General features: G+C 36.7%; 1 protein-coding gene across 1 annotated transcript; it reads left to right on the top strand.

The window, feature by feature from the left end:
- Positions 1–8,527: 8,527 nt before the first annotated feature.
- LOC127435006 (prolactin-like) lies at positions 8,528–11,437 on the top strand. The gene is made up of 5 exons (XM_051688101.1): positions 8,528–8,715; positions 8,924–9,102; positions 9,777–9,884; positions 10,423–10,602; positions 11,246–11,437. The coding sequence occupies exons 1-5, from the start codon at positions 8,694–8,696 to the stop codon at positions 11,435–11,437; spliced, it is 681 nt and encodes a 226-aa protein (XP_051544061.1). The 5' UTR covers positions 8,528–8,693.
- Positions 11,438–15,154: the final 3,717 nt, after the last annotated feature.

Here is a 15,154-nt window from a genome sequence, read left to right as displayed (position 1 = left end):
GTTGCACTTGCCATAGATGTGGCTGTCTTGTCGTGCACTTCTCACGCACCTTACAGTCTAGCTGATCCCACAAAAGTTCAATGGGATTAAGATCCACAACACTCTTTTCCAATTATCTGTTGTCCAATGTCAAAAGTGGCTTTTTCTTTGCAATTCTTCCCATAAGGCCTGCACCCCTGAGTCTTCTCTTTACTGTTGTACATGAAACTGGTGTTGAGTGGATAGAATTCAATGAACCTGTCAGCTGAGGACATGTGAGGCATCTATTTCTCAAACTAGAGACTCTGATGTACTTATCCTCTTGTTTAGTTGTACATCTGGGCCTTCCACATCTCTTTCTGTCCTTGTTAGAGCCAGTTGTCCTTTGTCTTTGAAGACTGTAGTGAACACCTTTGTATGAAATCTGATTTTTTATTTTGGCAATTTCAAGCATTGTATAGCCTTCATTCCTCAAAATAATGATTGACTGATGAGTTTCTAGAGAAAGCGGTTTCTTTTTTTGCCATTTTTGACCTAATAATGACCTTAAGACATGCCAGTCTATTGCATACTGTGGCAACTCAAAAACAAACTCAGAGACAATGTTAAGCTTAATTTAACAAACCAAATAGCTTTCAGCTATGTTGATATAATGGCAAGTGATTTTCGAGTACCAAATTAACAATTTATTATGATTACCCAAGGATACGGTGTTGGAGTGATGGCTGCTGAAAATGAGGCCTGTCTAGATTTGATCAAAAATGACTTTTTTCAAATAGTGATGGTGCTGTTTTTTACATCAGTAATGTCTTGACTATACTTTGTGATCAGATGAATGCTACTTTGGTGAATTAAAGTACCAATTTCCTTCTGAAACAGCAAAATCTGTACATTATTCCAAACTTTTGGCTGCCAGTGTATATGCTGTAACTAACATTAAGTTCATTAGATCATGTTAACTACAGTAATGTTGTTAACAAATGGAACGTTTTTGTAAAGTGTTACCGTAATTTTACTGTATGGGGCATAAACATATAACTGCACAATATAACTTGCAAAAGAGATTGATATCGGCCTCAAATTACCTGATTGGTGCACCACTAGTTTAGAATAAAGTTTAGGACAAAAACCATCAATGTTTCTCACTTCGTGCTCATAGTTTTGAATGAATACATTATATTCAGTCGGGAGGTCACATACGGTCCAGTTGCACAAATATTTCTATGTATCTGAAGCTCAAATCAGATCCGAAATTCCGCCTCTGCAGATGATCAGAACTCCACACAGCCGCAGTGCAACACTCCATTTGAATTCACTGACCTCTGGTCTGTCATCTGTTGTTTGTCGGATGCAGTAAAAAGACAGCTTCGGTCCAGTAAAACAAAATAAATAATCTGCAAAAACCATGCGAGTACTTTTCAAGTTTAAATAAAATTGTAAGGAGTAAAAAGTACTATTTAAGTAAAAGTACAAGTATTCTGTTTAAATTATACTTGAGTAAAGTACAAATCCCCAAAAATAATACTTAAGTGTAATACTTTACACCCCTTACACCCTATAATTGATTTTTTTTACTCAAGTTCTTTACAGCCCTGCCAAAAGGCATTGTTTCCAAATAAATCTGAACTGTGTGTACACCAAGCTACACTGTACTGTCCATCCAAAACCTTTCTGGGTGATGAAAATGTCAGTGTAACAAGGCCACATGGTCAACCAATTCCTACTGTGAGGAGAGGCCATAGAGAGCAGTGACATTCAGTTTCACTGTTTTGCCATCCATTCATTTGAGTATCATTTCTGACAGTTCAATCCATGTTACAGTGGCTCCAAAAAGTGTTTGAACACTTAAGCAATGCTAAGTTGTAAATTAATTTTAGTATTAATGACTTTGCATTAGATAAAAAAATATATCAATCTAAGGGGAATGTATTTTGACACAAGCATAATTTTCAAGTAGTAATAATAACAATAATAATTAATATTATTATATATATATGTGTGTGTGTGTGTGTGTGTATATATATATATATATACATACATATATATACATATATGTATTTCTCACTTTGTGCTCATAGTTTTTAATTAATACATTATATTCAGTCGGGAGGTCACATACGGTCTAGTCACACAAATATTTCAACGGATCTGAAGCTAAAATCAGATCCGAAATTCTGCCTGTGCAGATGGTTAGGTTTTAAATACACACACAATTGTTAGGATTTAAATGATACAATATAAATGTTCAAAATTGCAGTGAAAATCTTACATTTGGATTAAATGTCGAAATACTTTTTGGGGCCACTGTATATATTAAATGGGAGTTAATTAATTATTATTATTTAAAATATAAATATATTATATTATATTATATTATATTCTGTCCTCACCAAAAGAGTAATTTAAAATTAAACATTTTCAGCGACTGACTCTTGCATTTTGAACATTCTGAGCCTGAAAAAAAAGTTTACATTAAGCTATGTTTTAATGCACATTCACTGCACACTCGACGTTGTGTCGATGTAGTGACACTAGGGGTCACTCTTGGGAGCCCCAGACACCTCTGGTCTTTGATAAAAGGCCAATGAAAATTGGCGAGTGATATTTGCATGCCACTCCCCCAGACATACGGGTATAAAAGGAGCTGGTATGCAACCACTTATTCAGATTTTCTCTTTGGAGCCGAACTGTCATGCTCACTGAGCTGAATTCCCACGACTGTTCATTCACCTCTGCTGGATCTGACGGCGCATTTCAGCAGCTTCTCCCTCCTCTGCACTGGTGCACTGCAGAGAATGCCCCTGGGCGCTTCGGCAGAAATAAGAGAATATATTTCTCTAAAAGAGTGGCACACATGGAACGTCTTTTTAAAGACACGTCTTTTTAAAGATGCCTTTCCTTTGTGTGTTATTCCTGGTTGCGCTCGTTATCTCTCGCCTTCTGACGGACACGATCACTGTCTTTCGTGTCTGGGCACTGCTCACGCGGAGACAGCGTTCATGGATGGGTCATGTACTCATTGCGAGAACATATCCATGGCAACGATGCAGTTGCGGCTTACCTTCGCTCCCCGCCTCTGTCTTTCTACCCACGGGTATGAGGCCAGTGCGGCTAGCACTGGGGGCGATTTGGGGACCCCAATGGGACCACCTCCACTGGGTATCCCACCACGGACCTCCCATTCCCCAGCACGCTCGTCTGCCCTGATCGGGCTTCTGGATGAGTCCGCCGGCTCGTCTCATGGCGAGTTCGACCTCCTATTCGCAGCCCGCGAAAGTGATGAGCTCTCGATCGCAGCATTGGAGAGCGGGCTCGTCCAGTCGGACGCCGAAGCCTTAGCTGGGCTCCTCCCTTCGGGTGCGGGCGCCCAGTCACAGGCTGATGCAGAGATGTTGACATGCTTTCCCGGGCAGCCTCGAGCATCGGGCTAGAGTGGAACCCTCCGCTCTCCCCTGAACCCTTGCGGCTCGATGATTGGTTCCTGGGCTCACGGCGCCACTCAAAGCCACGCCCCGCCCCCGTTCCTTTCTTCCCAGAAGTGCATGAAGAGCTGACAAGGTCGTGGGAGGCACTTTTTACTGCCCGGTCCCGATCTTTCAGCTTCCCCGCCCTCACTACCCTCGATGGTGGAGCGGCCAAGGGCTATTCGGCAATCCCCCCGGTGGATAAAGGTGCTCGCGGTGCACTTATGCCCACAGAGTGCCGCAACCTGCCGCGGGCGCCCAAAGCTCCCGTCCAAGGCCTGTAGGTTTACGTCGTTTCTGATGGCCAAGGCCTACGGTGCCGCTGGACAAGCCACCTCTGCCCTGCATGCCATGGCTCTCTTGCAAGTCTGCCAAGGCACTAAAGGAACTGCACGAGGGTAGTTCCATCCTGGGATTGATGCAGAAGCTGCGCTCTGCGACCGACCGACCGAGGAAGTGTAAGGAAGGATGTCCCTCATCTTAAATCTAGTAGAAACATGAATGTATTTAAGCACTGTATTTAAGGGTCGTGCAACCCGGAAATGAGCCAGGTCAAAGCGTTTAGCACTTGTGTTTGTGGGTAGTCCTCAGGAGGTCAAGAAACAACGTTGTGTACTAGATATTTCTGAGAACTCTTTCTCATGTATTTGCACCACTGACATTTAGAAAGTACTTCATTTTGGCTTACTCTTATGTTAAAACTTTTTGGAAAAATGTATACTATTTATGTAATGTACATATGTACATAGTGACTACACTTAGAAGTATACTTGAGAGCGCATTTGTGCATCTTAATGTGGGGTTATGGGTGGAAATACCACTCTATGTACCTAGTCAAACAGAAAAGGTTATGATTCAGAATATATATTTTTAAATACAACTTTTCCATTTTGTAATTTCATTAAATGCAGAAGTTTAAAGTATCTTTAGACTTTTGTTGAGATGTTTAAATGTTAAAATCGCAACAAAAATACAAATACAATTATAATGGTTTAAGTACCAAAAGTGTATACAGGGTCATTGAGACCCTAGATACTGTATGAAAGTGTCATTTTATTTTTATTTTTTCATATCTATATAAGTTTACTATCACAGGATATCTATTTCTTTGTTTATTTCATTGAGTGAGTGCTATATTAATACAAATAAATACTGTATAATGTTGATTTTCTGTGCAACAATGAATTAACAACAATGGTGATTTATTAGTATTATATATGCATGTACCCATATATATTATACATGCTATTTCTTACTCAATTTGGCACTGTTGCTTCAGTGATTTACTTGATTTACATTTGACATTGCTATTTAATAAAGAAGCATTGTGGAAGTAAACTATAGCAAGTGTAACACATGAACAGTATGATTTAGCTATTGTCATTTTGTTGAACTACTGAAATGGTGTAAGTTGCAGAGAAAATATGTATGGGTAACTTATGTGTAGCTTATGTGTATCTTATGTGTTATGTGTAGCTCAAAATATTTTTGACAGCCAGTTGCATCTCAGGAAATTTCAGTGTGAAAGTAATGAATCCTATTCTAGATTTGTCCTGATTTGTTGCTTTTTCTCTTTGATATATGGAAGAAAAACAAACAAACAAAAATATATCAAAATATATTTTATTCTATTATTTTCTAATTGTCTTGAAAATATTTAGAAAATGTGACACTATCTAGGCATTTTATAGATACATTTAAGATAGCTATAAGTGCAGGGTCTCTAAAGACCCGAATATGTAAGTGTTTGGTGAAATTCTCATGCATTGAAGGGTTAAAGAAAGACAAATGGCAGTTGCTGTTCATGGTGCTGAATCCTCTTGGCTGTGTTTGCTTTCCATGTTTTTAAAATATATCTGAAAAGCACAAGGGAAAAAATTCTGAAAAAGAAAAATTAGCAAACTGTTGTTTCTTTTCCACATTGTTTTATTGTTTATCTGTTTGCATGCTAAAATTGTAAATGACTAAAAGTTTAAGTTAGGCTTCTTTGTTTTAAAACAAAACCAGGATTTGGGATTTTTCTCCTAAAGAAAGATGAAGAGATGAATGTAGATGAACAAATTCTAATAAGCTTTCTCCATAGTAGGAATCTAAACAGCACTGATCAATGCAAAAGTAAAACATTTCTTATGTATATAAAATGAAAATGTCTTCTGCACTTCTTTTACCTTATGTAACATATTTATTTTATTTATCTTATGACAAGAAAAATTCCATGCAATTTTCAATCCAATTAAGGCTTTCAAATGTTTTCCAAGGTTTTGTGCACATATTGTCAAAATGTAATATGAACCCATTGATCAGTATTTGGTTTCTCTGTTGAAAATCCTCTTTGCTGTTCCCCATTACAAAACAATCTGTCCTATTTAACAAGGGTAAATGACAAATATTTCTCAATTTAATACTCAGTTAATGTTAAATGCTAAAAGCAATGCTAAAAAGTTTTTTTTTTTTGTTTGTTTGTTTTTGTTTTTTTCACAAGAAAAAGTTAAATGTCATCCTTATTTTTAATTTTTTCTCTCCTGTTGTTTATAATACTTGGGGGTTCTACAAAAATGGATGATTTCACAAATTTTAAAGCATTCACACAGGATGCGGCACACTGATAATGGCTCAGATCTGACACCAATCTAGAGGAGGGTGTCATAACAGCCTAACAAACCTCAGAGCTGTGAAAAAGCAGACAGTCAACTGATTCAAATAATTCGTTATGTGATATGGAGAGACAAAAAGAAAGAAAAAAGTAGGAGACAGACACTGGTTAGCAAACAAATCTGGAAAGCTAGCAGACAATATGTGGGAAAGCCATTGCTCTGTGTTAAACAATGTTGCATTACTTGAGTTCACTGCACAGAGCCCCGCTGGGTGTTTGGGTTCAAATGTTCCCCCACGCTTTGCTGTGTGTGAAGTCATTACATCTGTTCAACTCTCACGTGGAGCAAGAGCCTGGTCTAGTAGCACTGGAAACAAGCAGTTATCAAGTATACCACGCAGAGAATGAGACCATCTCAATGGCTGTTGCTTGGCTGGTGCAAGACCCCTCAAAAATATGTGATTTGAAATCTGGCATATTTTCTCATGATAATGGGTTAAGTAGTTTTTTTTATTTGTTTGTTTTTTTTTGTTTGTTTTTTTTGTTTTGTTTGTTTGTTTGTTTTTTAGCCAATTACCAGAGCTAGGTCTTGCTGGAACAGGGCAGTATGGCTACACTTGCGAATGTGAGATTGTGAATTGTCAAAAACAAAAGAAGAATGTGAAAGTGAAAGTGGAGATTTATAATAAAAATGGCTTAAATATTTATCTGTTTCTCACCCACACTAATTATATTGCTTCTGAAGACATAGATTTAACTACTGGAGTCGAATGGATTACTTGTATGCTGCCTTTATGTCCTATTTGGAGCTTCAAAGTTCTGGTCACCATTCATTTGCATTGTAAGGACCTACAGAACTGAAATATTCTTCTAAAAATCTTCAGTTGTGTTGTCCTGAAGAAATAAAGTCATACACATCTGGGATGGCATGAGGGTGAGTAAATGGTGAGAGAATTTTCCTTTTTGGGTGAACTATCCCTTTAAGAAACTACTGCTATTGTATCCAGCCAATTGCTTTTGACTAAATTGATGAACTGTGGTGCAGATATTAATAGCCAATTGTATTTCAAATAGACATTAATGATGTAAGACATATGCACTGAAATTATGGTGTGAATGAGCATCATTTCATCACAATGAAAAGGGATAATTGAATGCTTGAGCACTTATTGTGTCTTCTCTCGTGGAATGCTCTTAAATAAATATAGCAAGAAGTTTGAAAGCATCATATCTTGTCTTTTGGAGAATGTATGCTATTATATTTTCATTAAGCTTCTTTACTGTACTTAAGTCAACAGAAAAAAACAAAGTTTTGATTATTTCTTCAATTAGACACACTAATGACGGAAAAGTATATTTTCTTAAGCTTTAACTTGTTGGTCTTGTTCCTGGTAACACATCAAATACGTGAAGAATATACTGAAATAGACTGCACTTAAAGGAACAAAAATATTTTTGAACTATTTTTTAAACTTTCACCTCATCCCTATCACTTCTGTCATCTTGTTCCTTGCACCTAATCATAAGAAAACATTTTGTCAGCATGCATTTTTCATCTCTGAACATTTAGACAAACACTTTTTTTATAAAAGTATCTTTTTTTATATATATAAGAATTTGTATGTCATCATGTCTGAGTTTGACCCAAATCCTCCTGGCTGATGTCGACCTGTCATCTAGGCATACATATTGTGCCCTGATGAAAGGGTTGCGCACAACCTTCGTCACAGTGAATGTCCAACCACACTCTCAAATACACACATGTACAACATGAAAAATGTCTGAGGTCAAATGTCTGTTTGAGAGAGAACTCTAAAGCTCAGCACATGCAACAAGACAAGACGAATTCAAACACTAACACAAATACACATTAACACACCTGTGAGCGCTTCATTTCAAGGGACAGTTCATCCAAAAATGAAAATTCTTTCATAATTTACTCACCCTTATGTCATTCCAAAACCCTTTGGGTTTCTTTTTTTCTGTGGAAATCAAAAGGAGACGTTCTGAAGAATGGTAATAGTGCTCTCTTCCTCATGAAAGTAGATGGGTACCAGATGGATTCAAGCACCGAAAGTCCACAAAAGCACCATAAAAGCATTATAAAAGTATTCCATATGATTCATGCACCATATTCAAATTGTATTGAAGCAATGTGTTAGCTTTGTGTAAGAAACAGACAATTGTACATTTCTCTTTCATTGTATGGAAAAGAGCAGCTTGGACATTTTGGTATGAAAGAACATCATATGGGTTTCGAAAGGCAAGAAGGTGAGTAAATTATGACAGAATTTCATTTTGGGGTAAACAATCCCTTTAATCGTAAAATTCTATAAAAAAAAAAAAAAAAAAAAAAAAAAAGAGTAAATAAAATAGTAACACACACATTATGATTCATCACAAAATCTAAACAACACAAAATCTGAACAGGCAGCCTGCAGGGAGTGGGGGCATTAGTCACTATCTGATTGCACGAACGGGCACAATGGACTATGACAAACATGACATCACGCACGCACACTTTCATGCCTGCCCCTTTCGTTCTATCCTACTATTTAATGGGCAGATTCATGCAGCAGCACCTACCGAACCCCTCTGGACACTTTAAATAGCAGCCCAACCCCCTGCATTTCCATAACCTATCCTCTGCTCTCAGAATGTCCAGGAACCTGAAGCAAGGTATTTCTAAGAGCTGACTAAGCATCTTATTCAAAGAGACATTTCAAGTCCATTTGGTTGTCTACAGTCTCAATCTGTGGATGTACACTTCTATTATTCTATGCCTGGGTATTGAAAGAAACTTATATTTTTCTTTAACTTTCTTCTCTCCTTTTCTTTGCTCATCTATTCTCTCTCTTGCTATCACTGGGTTTGTCTCTGCCGGCAGTGGCTGTGCTGCTTGTGGCACTACTGTGCCTAGATCCTCACGGCCGTGTCAGCTCTGCACCCATCTGTGCACATGGGCCAACGGGATGCCATGTCCCCACACTGGCTGATCTCTTCGACAGGGTCATTCTGCACTCTGCCAGAATGCACAGCCTCTCCAATGATCTGCACTCAGAGTTTGTAAGTCACATCTGTCTCTTTTTCTCTCTGTCAGCTGCTAATACTAAATTTGAAGTTGTTGTTCTAACGCAATTTATATTGTAAAGAGGTTGTAAAATAACCTTGATGGCAATGTTACTGACATAATTAAGGACAGGTTTGATATGCTGGTGACACTGGGTAACCTATAGTTGTTGAAACACAGCGTTATGTCTAAACCCTGTAATGCAGACATGAATATCTGATTTAAAGGACATTTATCATCCGCAACATAATAAAGAATTAGCCTGATTTTAAAGTGCACTATACATGAATTTCAAACTTCATGGATCAATCGAAATATAATTAACTTAGTAATGTAATTTACTTACCCTGGAAGTGATAAAAGAATAACAAAAGACATGCAGTGCATATAGACAGACAGATAAACAGACAGACAGAGACATTTTTCACTGGTTGTCTTAATAGATATCGATGCATCTACAGTATATGCATTTCTTAACATCATCAAGTATGAACTAAAACATTTAAGTACACATTTTAAGGTGCTTGATTATATATCATAAAAAGATGAAATTGTGATAATGACTTTTAAAATAAGCAGCCTAATTGTGGCATCAGCTTGCTTTTTTTTACTTTAAAAACTTTTTAACTGCATCTTTTGCTTTTCTCTTCTTCTTTTTTATTTCCTTAAGGAACAATATTTCCTGCCCAGCAAAAACCACATTGGAAAGATCTATCGCAAATGTCACACCTCTAACATACTAACTCCAAATGGCAAAGAAAATGCACAGAAAATAGCAGTGAGTCTAACATTTTATACTTCTAACATACCTCTGAGAAAATCGCAGTTTCTTTCATTCTGCTGTGTCTTTGCCTTTGCCAGATCTCTTACTCCCTCGCCTTTTCATCTGTCTCTCTGCAAGTTTGACTTGAATGTGATTCTTCATTGTGCTAAGACTCAGATCAAGACTTTGCTTATGTCCGTACGGTCTCTGAGCTCTGTGATGCATTTACCATGCATCTTTGATTCTACTGCCATTTCATGTCATTAATAGACTGTGTCCTCGTTACCTCAATGCCCTTAAGTAAGGCACTTAACCTCAGCCTGCTCCGGGGGGACTGTCTCGTCAGTTAGTGTACTTAAAGTCACATGTGCTAAATAAAGTAACCAAGCAACCGACTCCTCACACTCTAAAGCCTGATTAGTTGATTTTATATAGTTTCCAATAAATTAATACCTGTACAAATTTCATACATGTAAACTGTCCTTACATAGTTACAGTTCATGCATAGCTGCTTACTTGAATTACTATACCCCTACTCTTCTTTGTATCTCAGCGTGAAGAGTTGACAGAGGTGATTCTTAAATTGCTGATGGCCTGGAGGGACCCCCTGTTCCAGCTGCACCAGAACATGGCTCACCAGCAAGATTTCAACAGCTTCAGCAGTAATAAAGCCCTGGAGATGGGCGACATGGCTCACGAGCTGAGGAAAGGGGTTGAGAAAGTAGCTGAAAAGGTAGGACTCAGTGAGGAAAAGAAGGGGTTAGAAAGGTGAAGTGGTGAATATACAAGGACATTCATGCTGACCTGAGCTGGTCTTTTCAGCAGGGCAGGTTTTGCTTACATTATGGGGACCAAATGTTCCCACAAGTTTTATAAAACCTGAAATCAGCTACATTGCGGGGACTAGCAAATGGTTCCTACAAAGAAAACTGTTTAATACACATTCTAAATAATGTCTTAAAGGGATAGTTTAAGCAAAAATAAAAAACTGTTGTCATCGTTTACTCAGTCTCATACTATTCCAAACATATATGACTGTCTTTGACTGTGGAAAATAAATGTAAATGTTAGGCAGTATGTTTGTATGTCTCAGTCACTATTACCTTTCATTGTATGAAAACAATATGCAAAAAAGGTGAATGGTGACTTAGACTAACATTCTGCCTAACATCTCCTTTTGTGTTCCATGGAGGAAAGTCATGAAGTTTGTAACAACATGAGTAAATGATGACTGACAGTTTGTGAAATGTATATATATATATATATATATATATACTTTTTCCCCCAAGAGTTTCAGGTTCTATTTTGTACCCTATTCATGGAAGGTGTCATAAACACTGTGATTCATTCATTCTTTCTCTCTCCCCCTCCGTCAGATGAGGGTACTGGGCATGCTCGGCAATTCTCTGACAGGTCTGTCTTCACATGAATTCATGTTTCCTGTCTCTGTCAGTGGAGAAGCCATGAGTGACTATGAGCTCCTCTACTGCTTTCGCCGTGATTCTAATAAAGTCCAGAACTATCTAAAGATCCTTAAGTGCAGAATCGTACCTGAGCATGATTGTTAAGGGAAAACATGGGCCTTTTACCTGCACTGACGGACAGCACAATGGACAAATGCACTGCTGGTCTCCACTTATCAAAGCATGTTTGATTCTGTGCCATCAATTCATCAGACTTCATCAGATCACTGTATCAATCAACTTGAAAGCCATGTTCAATAGGATACACTTTTTTGCATTATTTGTATGTTTCTATGTACCAAGTGCTTTCTGTTTGTATTGCTTAATTTAAATGCCTCATATTTATATTTTTATTTTGTTTCAAATTTTAGCGGTTACACTTTACAACTAGGTTCCATTCGTTAACATTAGTTAATGCATTAGGTATCATGAACAAACAATTAACATATAATATATATATATATATATATATATATATATATATATATATATATATATATATATATATATATATATATATATACATAATTTAGTAATCTTTGTTAATTTAGTTAATAAAAATACAATTGTTCATTGTTAGTTCATGTTAGAACATGTTAGTGCATTATCTAATGTTAACAAATACAACTTTTGTTAAAAAAATAATTGAAAAATATGTTGAAATTAACATTAATAAAGATTAATAAATGCTTAATAAGTATTGTTCATTGTTAGTTCATGTTTGATTTTGAACTTGATTTTGCTGAATAAACTGAAGAAAAAAATAAGTATATATATATATATATATATATATATATATATATATATATATATATATATATATATATATATATATATATAAATGCAGATTCTTCAGCAGAGAAGCAATGTTTACTGTGTTTTTTTAAAAACTGAAAATAATCATATTTAAGCACATTTACTACACTACAAAATATTAACTGAACATTAAACTTTAAAATATAGTCTTTTTTGGGATAAACAGTTATAGATTTCCACTGAATATACAATTTTTCATATTCAACAGCAATTTGTTTTGGCATGAGATTTATGGCATTTGCTTGAATAAAGTGTGATTTTTGTGTTGTGTTTAATGCAAAGTATGCCCTGGAGGCTGATTTATAATTTGACTAATTTTACATCTTTAAAAACCCTTGTAAAAACTATGCACTGATTGTGCTGAGCAAACATCTTAGTCATGACTAATTTGGGCAGGGCCAAAACTACATGTGCTTGGGGTGAATAACTGTTATTCAGAAATGAAATCTAGCCTTGACTATTCTGGATGGGAGTATTGCATGTCTCTGTGCTTGCCCTCTGCATGCAATGACAATTTACTCTTCATACAGTAGGACAAAAAGACCTCCAGTTAAGATAGAGTTCACTCTCAGCCAGAGGCAAGTGCTACTATCTGAACTTTACCATTTCACCAAGAATCAGGTTTCTTAAGATTTCTTAAGGGAAAAAAGAGCTTTGATATAAGACAAAACTGCATTATTCACAATTCACAAGTCACTATGTAAAACACATTAATGCTATGAAATCAAAATTGGACTTTTGGGTGAACTTTATAGTCTATGTCTGTAACTGTAGCTTTAAGGGTCATCTATATGCTAGTGTACACCTAAAAGTTGACAAAATTAACTTATAGCAGATATATGCATTTACAATTTACAGTCTTTCCTTTCCATCTTGCACTCAGGGGTATATAAAATGCTCTCTAGAATGTTCTCTTCCCCTTATTACCATCTGCAACTGACTACATTTACATTTATGCATTTGGCAGACGCTTTTATCCAAAGCGAATTACAGTGCACTTATTACAGGGACAATCCCCCCGGAGCAACCTGGTTTTAAGTGCATTGCTCAAGGACACAATGGTGGTGGATGTGGGGATTTAACTGGCAACCTTCTGATTACCAGTTATGTGCTTTAGCCCACTACACCACCACCATCAAATATCAAATCATGTTTGGCTGTGATGTAAACTAAAGCCTGATGACTATTAAAAAAGTTACAAGTCCTTCAATAAGTACGGCCTAAAATTCATAATATGAAGTACATCAAACCAGAAAGAAATCTACACAAATCAAGCAATTTTATGGAGTCTTTAAAGTGAGACACAAGATTGCTGATGCATGTTACAGAAATGACATGACATAGACATGATGTAAGACTGATGAGTGTATTACTAGATTTGAGACTTTTGGTTTAAATGTTTTAGTCCTCCTCCACTAAACCAAATGGATAATACTGCATGAAGTCCATCCATCCATCCTTCCTTCTGTCCATCCTTCCTTCCTTCCTTCCTTCCTTCCTTCCTTCTTCTTTCTTTCTTTCTTTCCTTCCTTCTATCCATCCATCCTTCCATCCATCCATATTTCCGTCCTTCCTTCCTTCCATCAATCCATCCATCCATCCATCCTTGCTTCCTTCCTTCTATCCATCCATCCATCCATCCATTCTTCCTTCCTTTTTTCCTTCCATCCATCCTTCCTTCCTTCCTTTCATCCATCCATCCATCCATCCATCCATAATTCCTTCATTTCATCCATCCATCCACCCATCCATCCTTCCTTCCTTCCTTCCTTCCTTCCTTCCTTCCTTCCTTCCATCCATCCATCCTTGCTTCCTTCCCTTCTTCCTTTCTTCCTTCCTTCCATCCATCCATAATTCCTTCTTTTCATCCATCCATCCACCCATCATCCTTCCATCCATCCATCCTTCCTTCCTTCCATCCATCCATCCTTGCTTCCTTCCTTCCTTCCTTCCTTTCTTCTATCCATCCATCCATCCATCCTTTCTTCTTCCTTCCTTCCTTCCTTCCATCCATCCATCCATCCATCCATCCATCCATCCCTCTTTTTCCAAAGATACATATAATATACAGTATACTGTATAAATGATAAATAAATAAATAATAATAATAAAAAAAAATAAAATATCTGCAAGTTTGAACATTGCTGTCTGTCCAAACTCCAGAAACAGCTGGAGGGTGGGTGTGTTAGTGTATATGGCGCTGTGGTAGGCCTGGCTCCTCTGGATGACAGATCACGCAAGCTTAAGCCTGTCTGTTTCAGGGATTCACAGGCCAGGTTATGTTTGTACGGAGATAATCATGAGTCCATCTAATTAAACTATATTTAATAGATACAAAAATACAGTGGGGTTCAAAATTCTGAGAACACTAATGAAAATGCATCTATTTTGAATTTTTCTAATTTAATAAATTAAATGTTTTTCATTACACTACATTATATATTATTATTTTCATACATTATATAGCATGATTGGAGAATGTTTCACAGTAAATGTTGTGTGCTTTAATGGAAGCAAAACATTTTTTACCTTTTGTTCAAAGTACTGTAGATAATATGGTCACAATGTCACAATTTTTTTTAATGTTTAATTATTGCCTTGAAATAGTGCATTTGTTTCAAATTAATAAAATTCTAAAACTTTAATTATTTAAAGATTTAACTGAAAAAAAATCCCATATTTTCATTGTTGTCTCAAACATTTAGACCTCAACTGTATACCAGTGGCGATTTCTCAGGGCCAGCAAAGCCTTCTCTGCTGGTGTAACATGCCTAATAAATAAATATTTTTTAATCCTTTCATTCTCATTGACCTTTTTGCCTCTGTATTTTCAATTGTTTTCAACTCCTAATTAATTTACAAACAAATAGCAAAAAACCAAAAAAAATATCCAATCAGAATTTATTCCTCAATGCTTACAAGCAAAGTGTGACAACTGTTTCACAAATCGGATGCCCGAAGCCATGCTCCTTAGCCGAAGCAGCGCGTGAGTTTGAGCTCCACCCT

This window comes from Myxocyprinus asiaticus, chromosome 45 (genome assembly GCF_019703515.2).
Source record: "Myxocyprinus asiaticus isolate MX2 ecotype Aquarium Trade chromosome 45, UBuf_Myxa_2, whole genome shotgun sequence".
In the NCBI taxonomy this organism is placed as follows: Eukaryota; Metazoa; Chordata; class Actinopteri; order Cypriniformes; family Catostomidae; genus Myxocyprinus; species Myxocyprinus asiaticus.
This window is presented reverse-complemented; position numbering and strand designations above follow the sequence as displayed.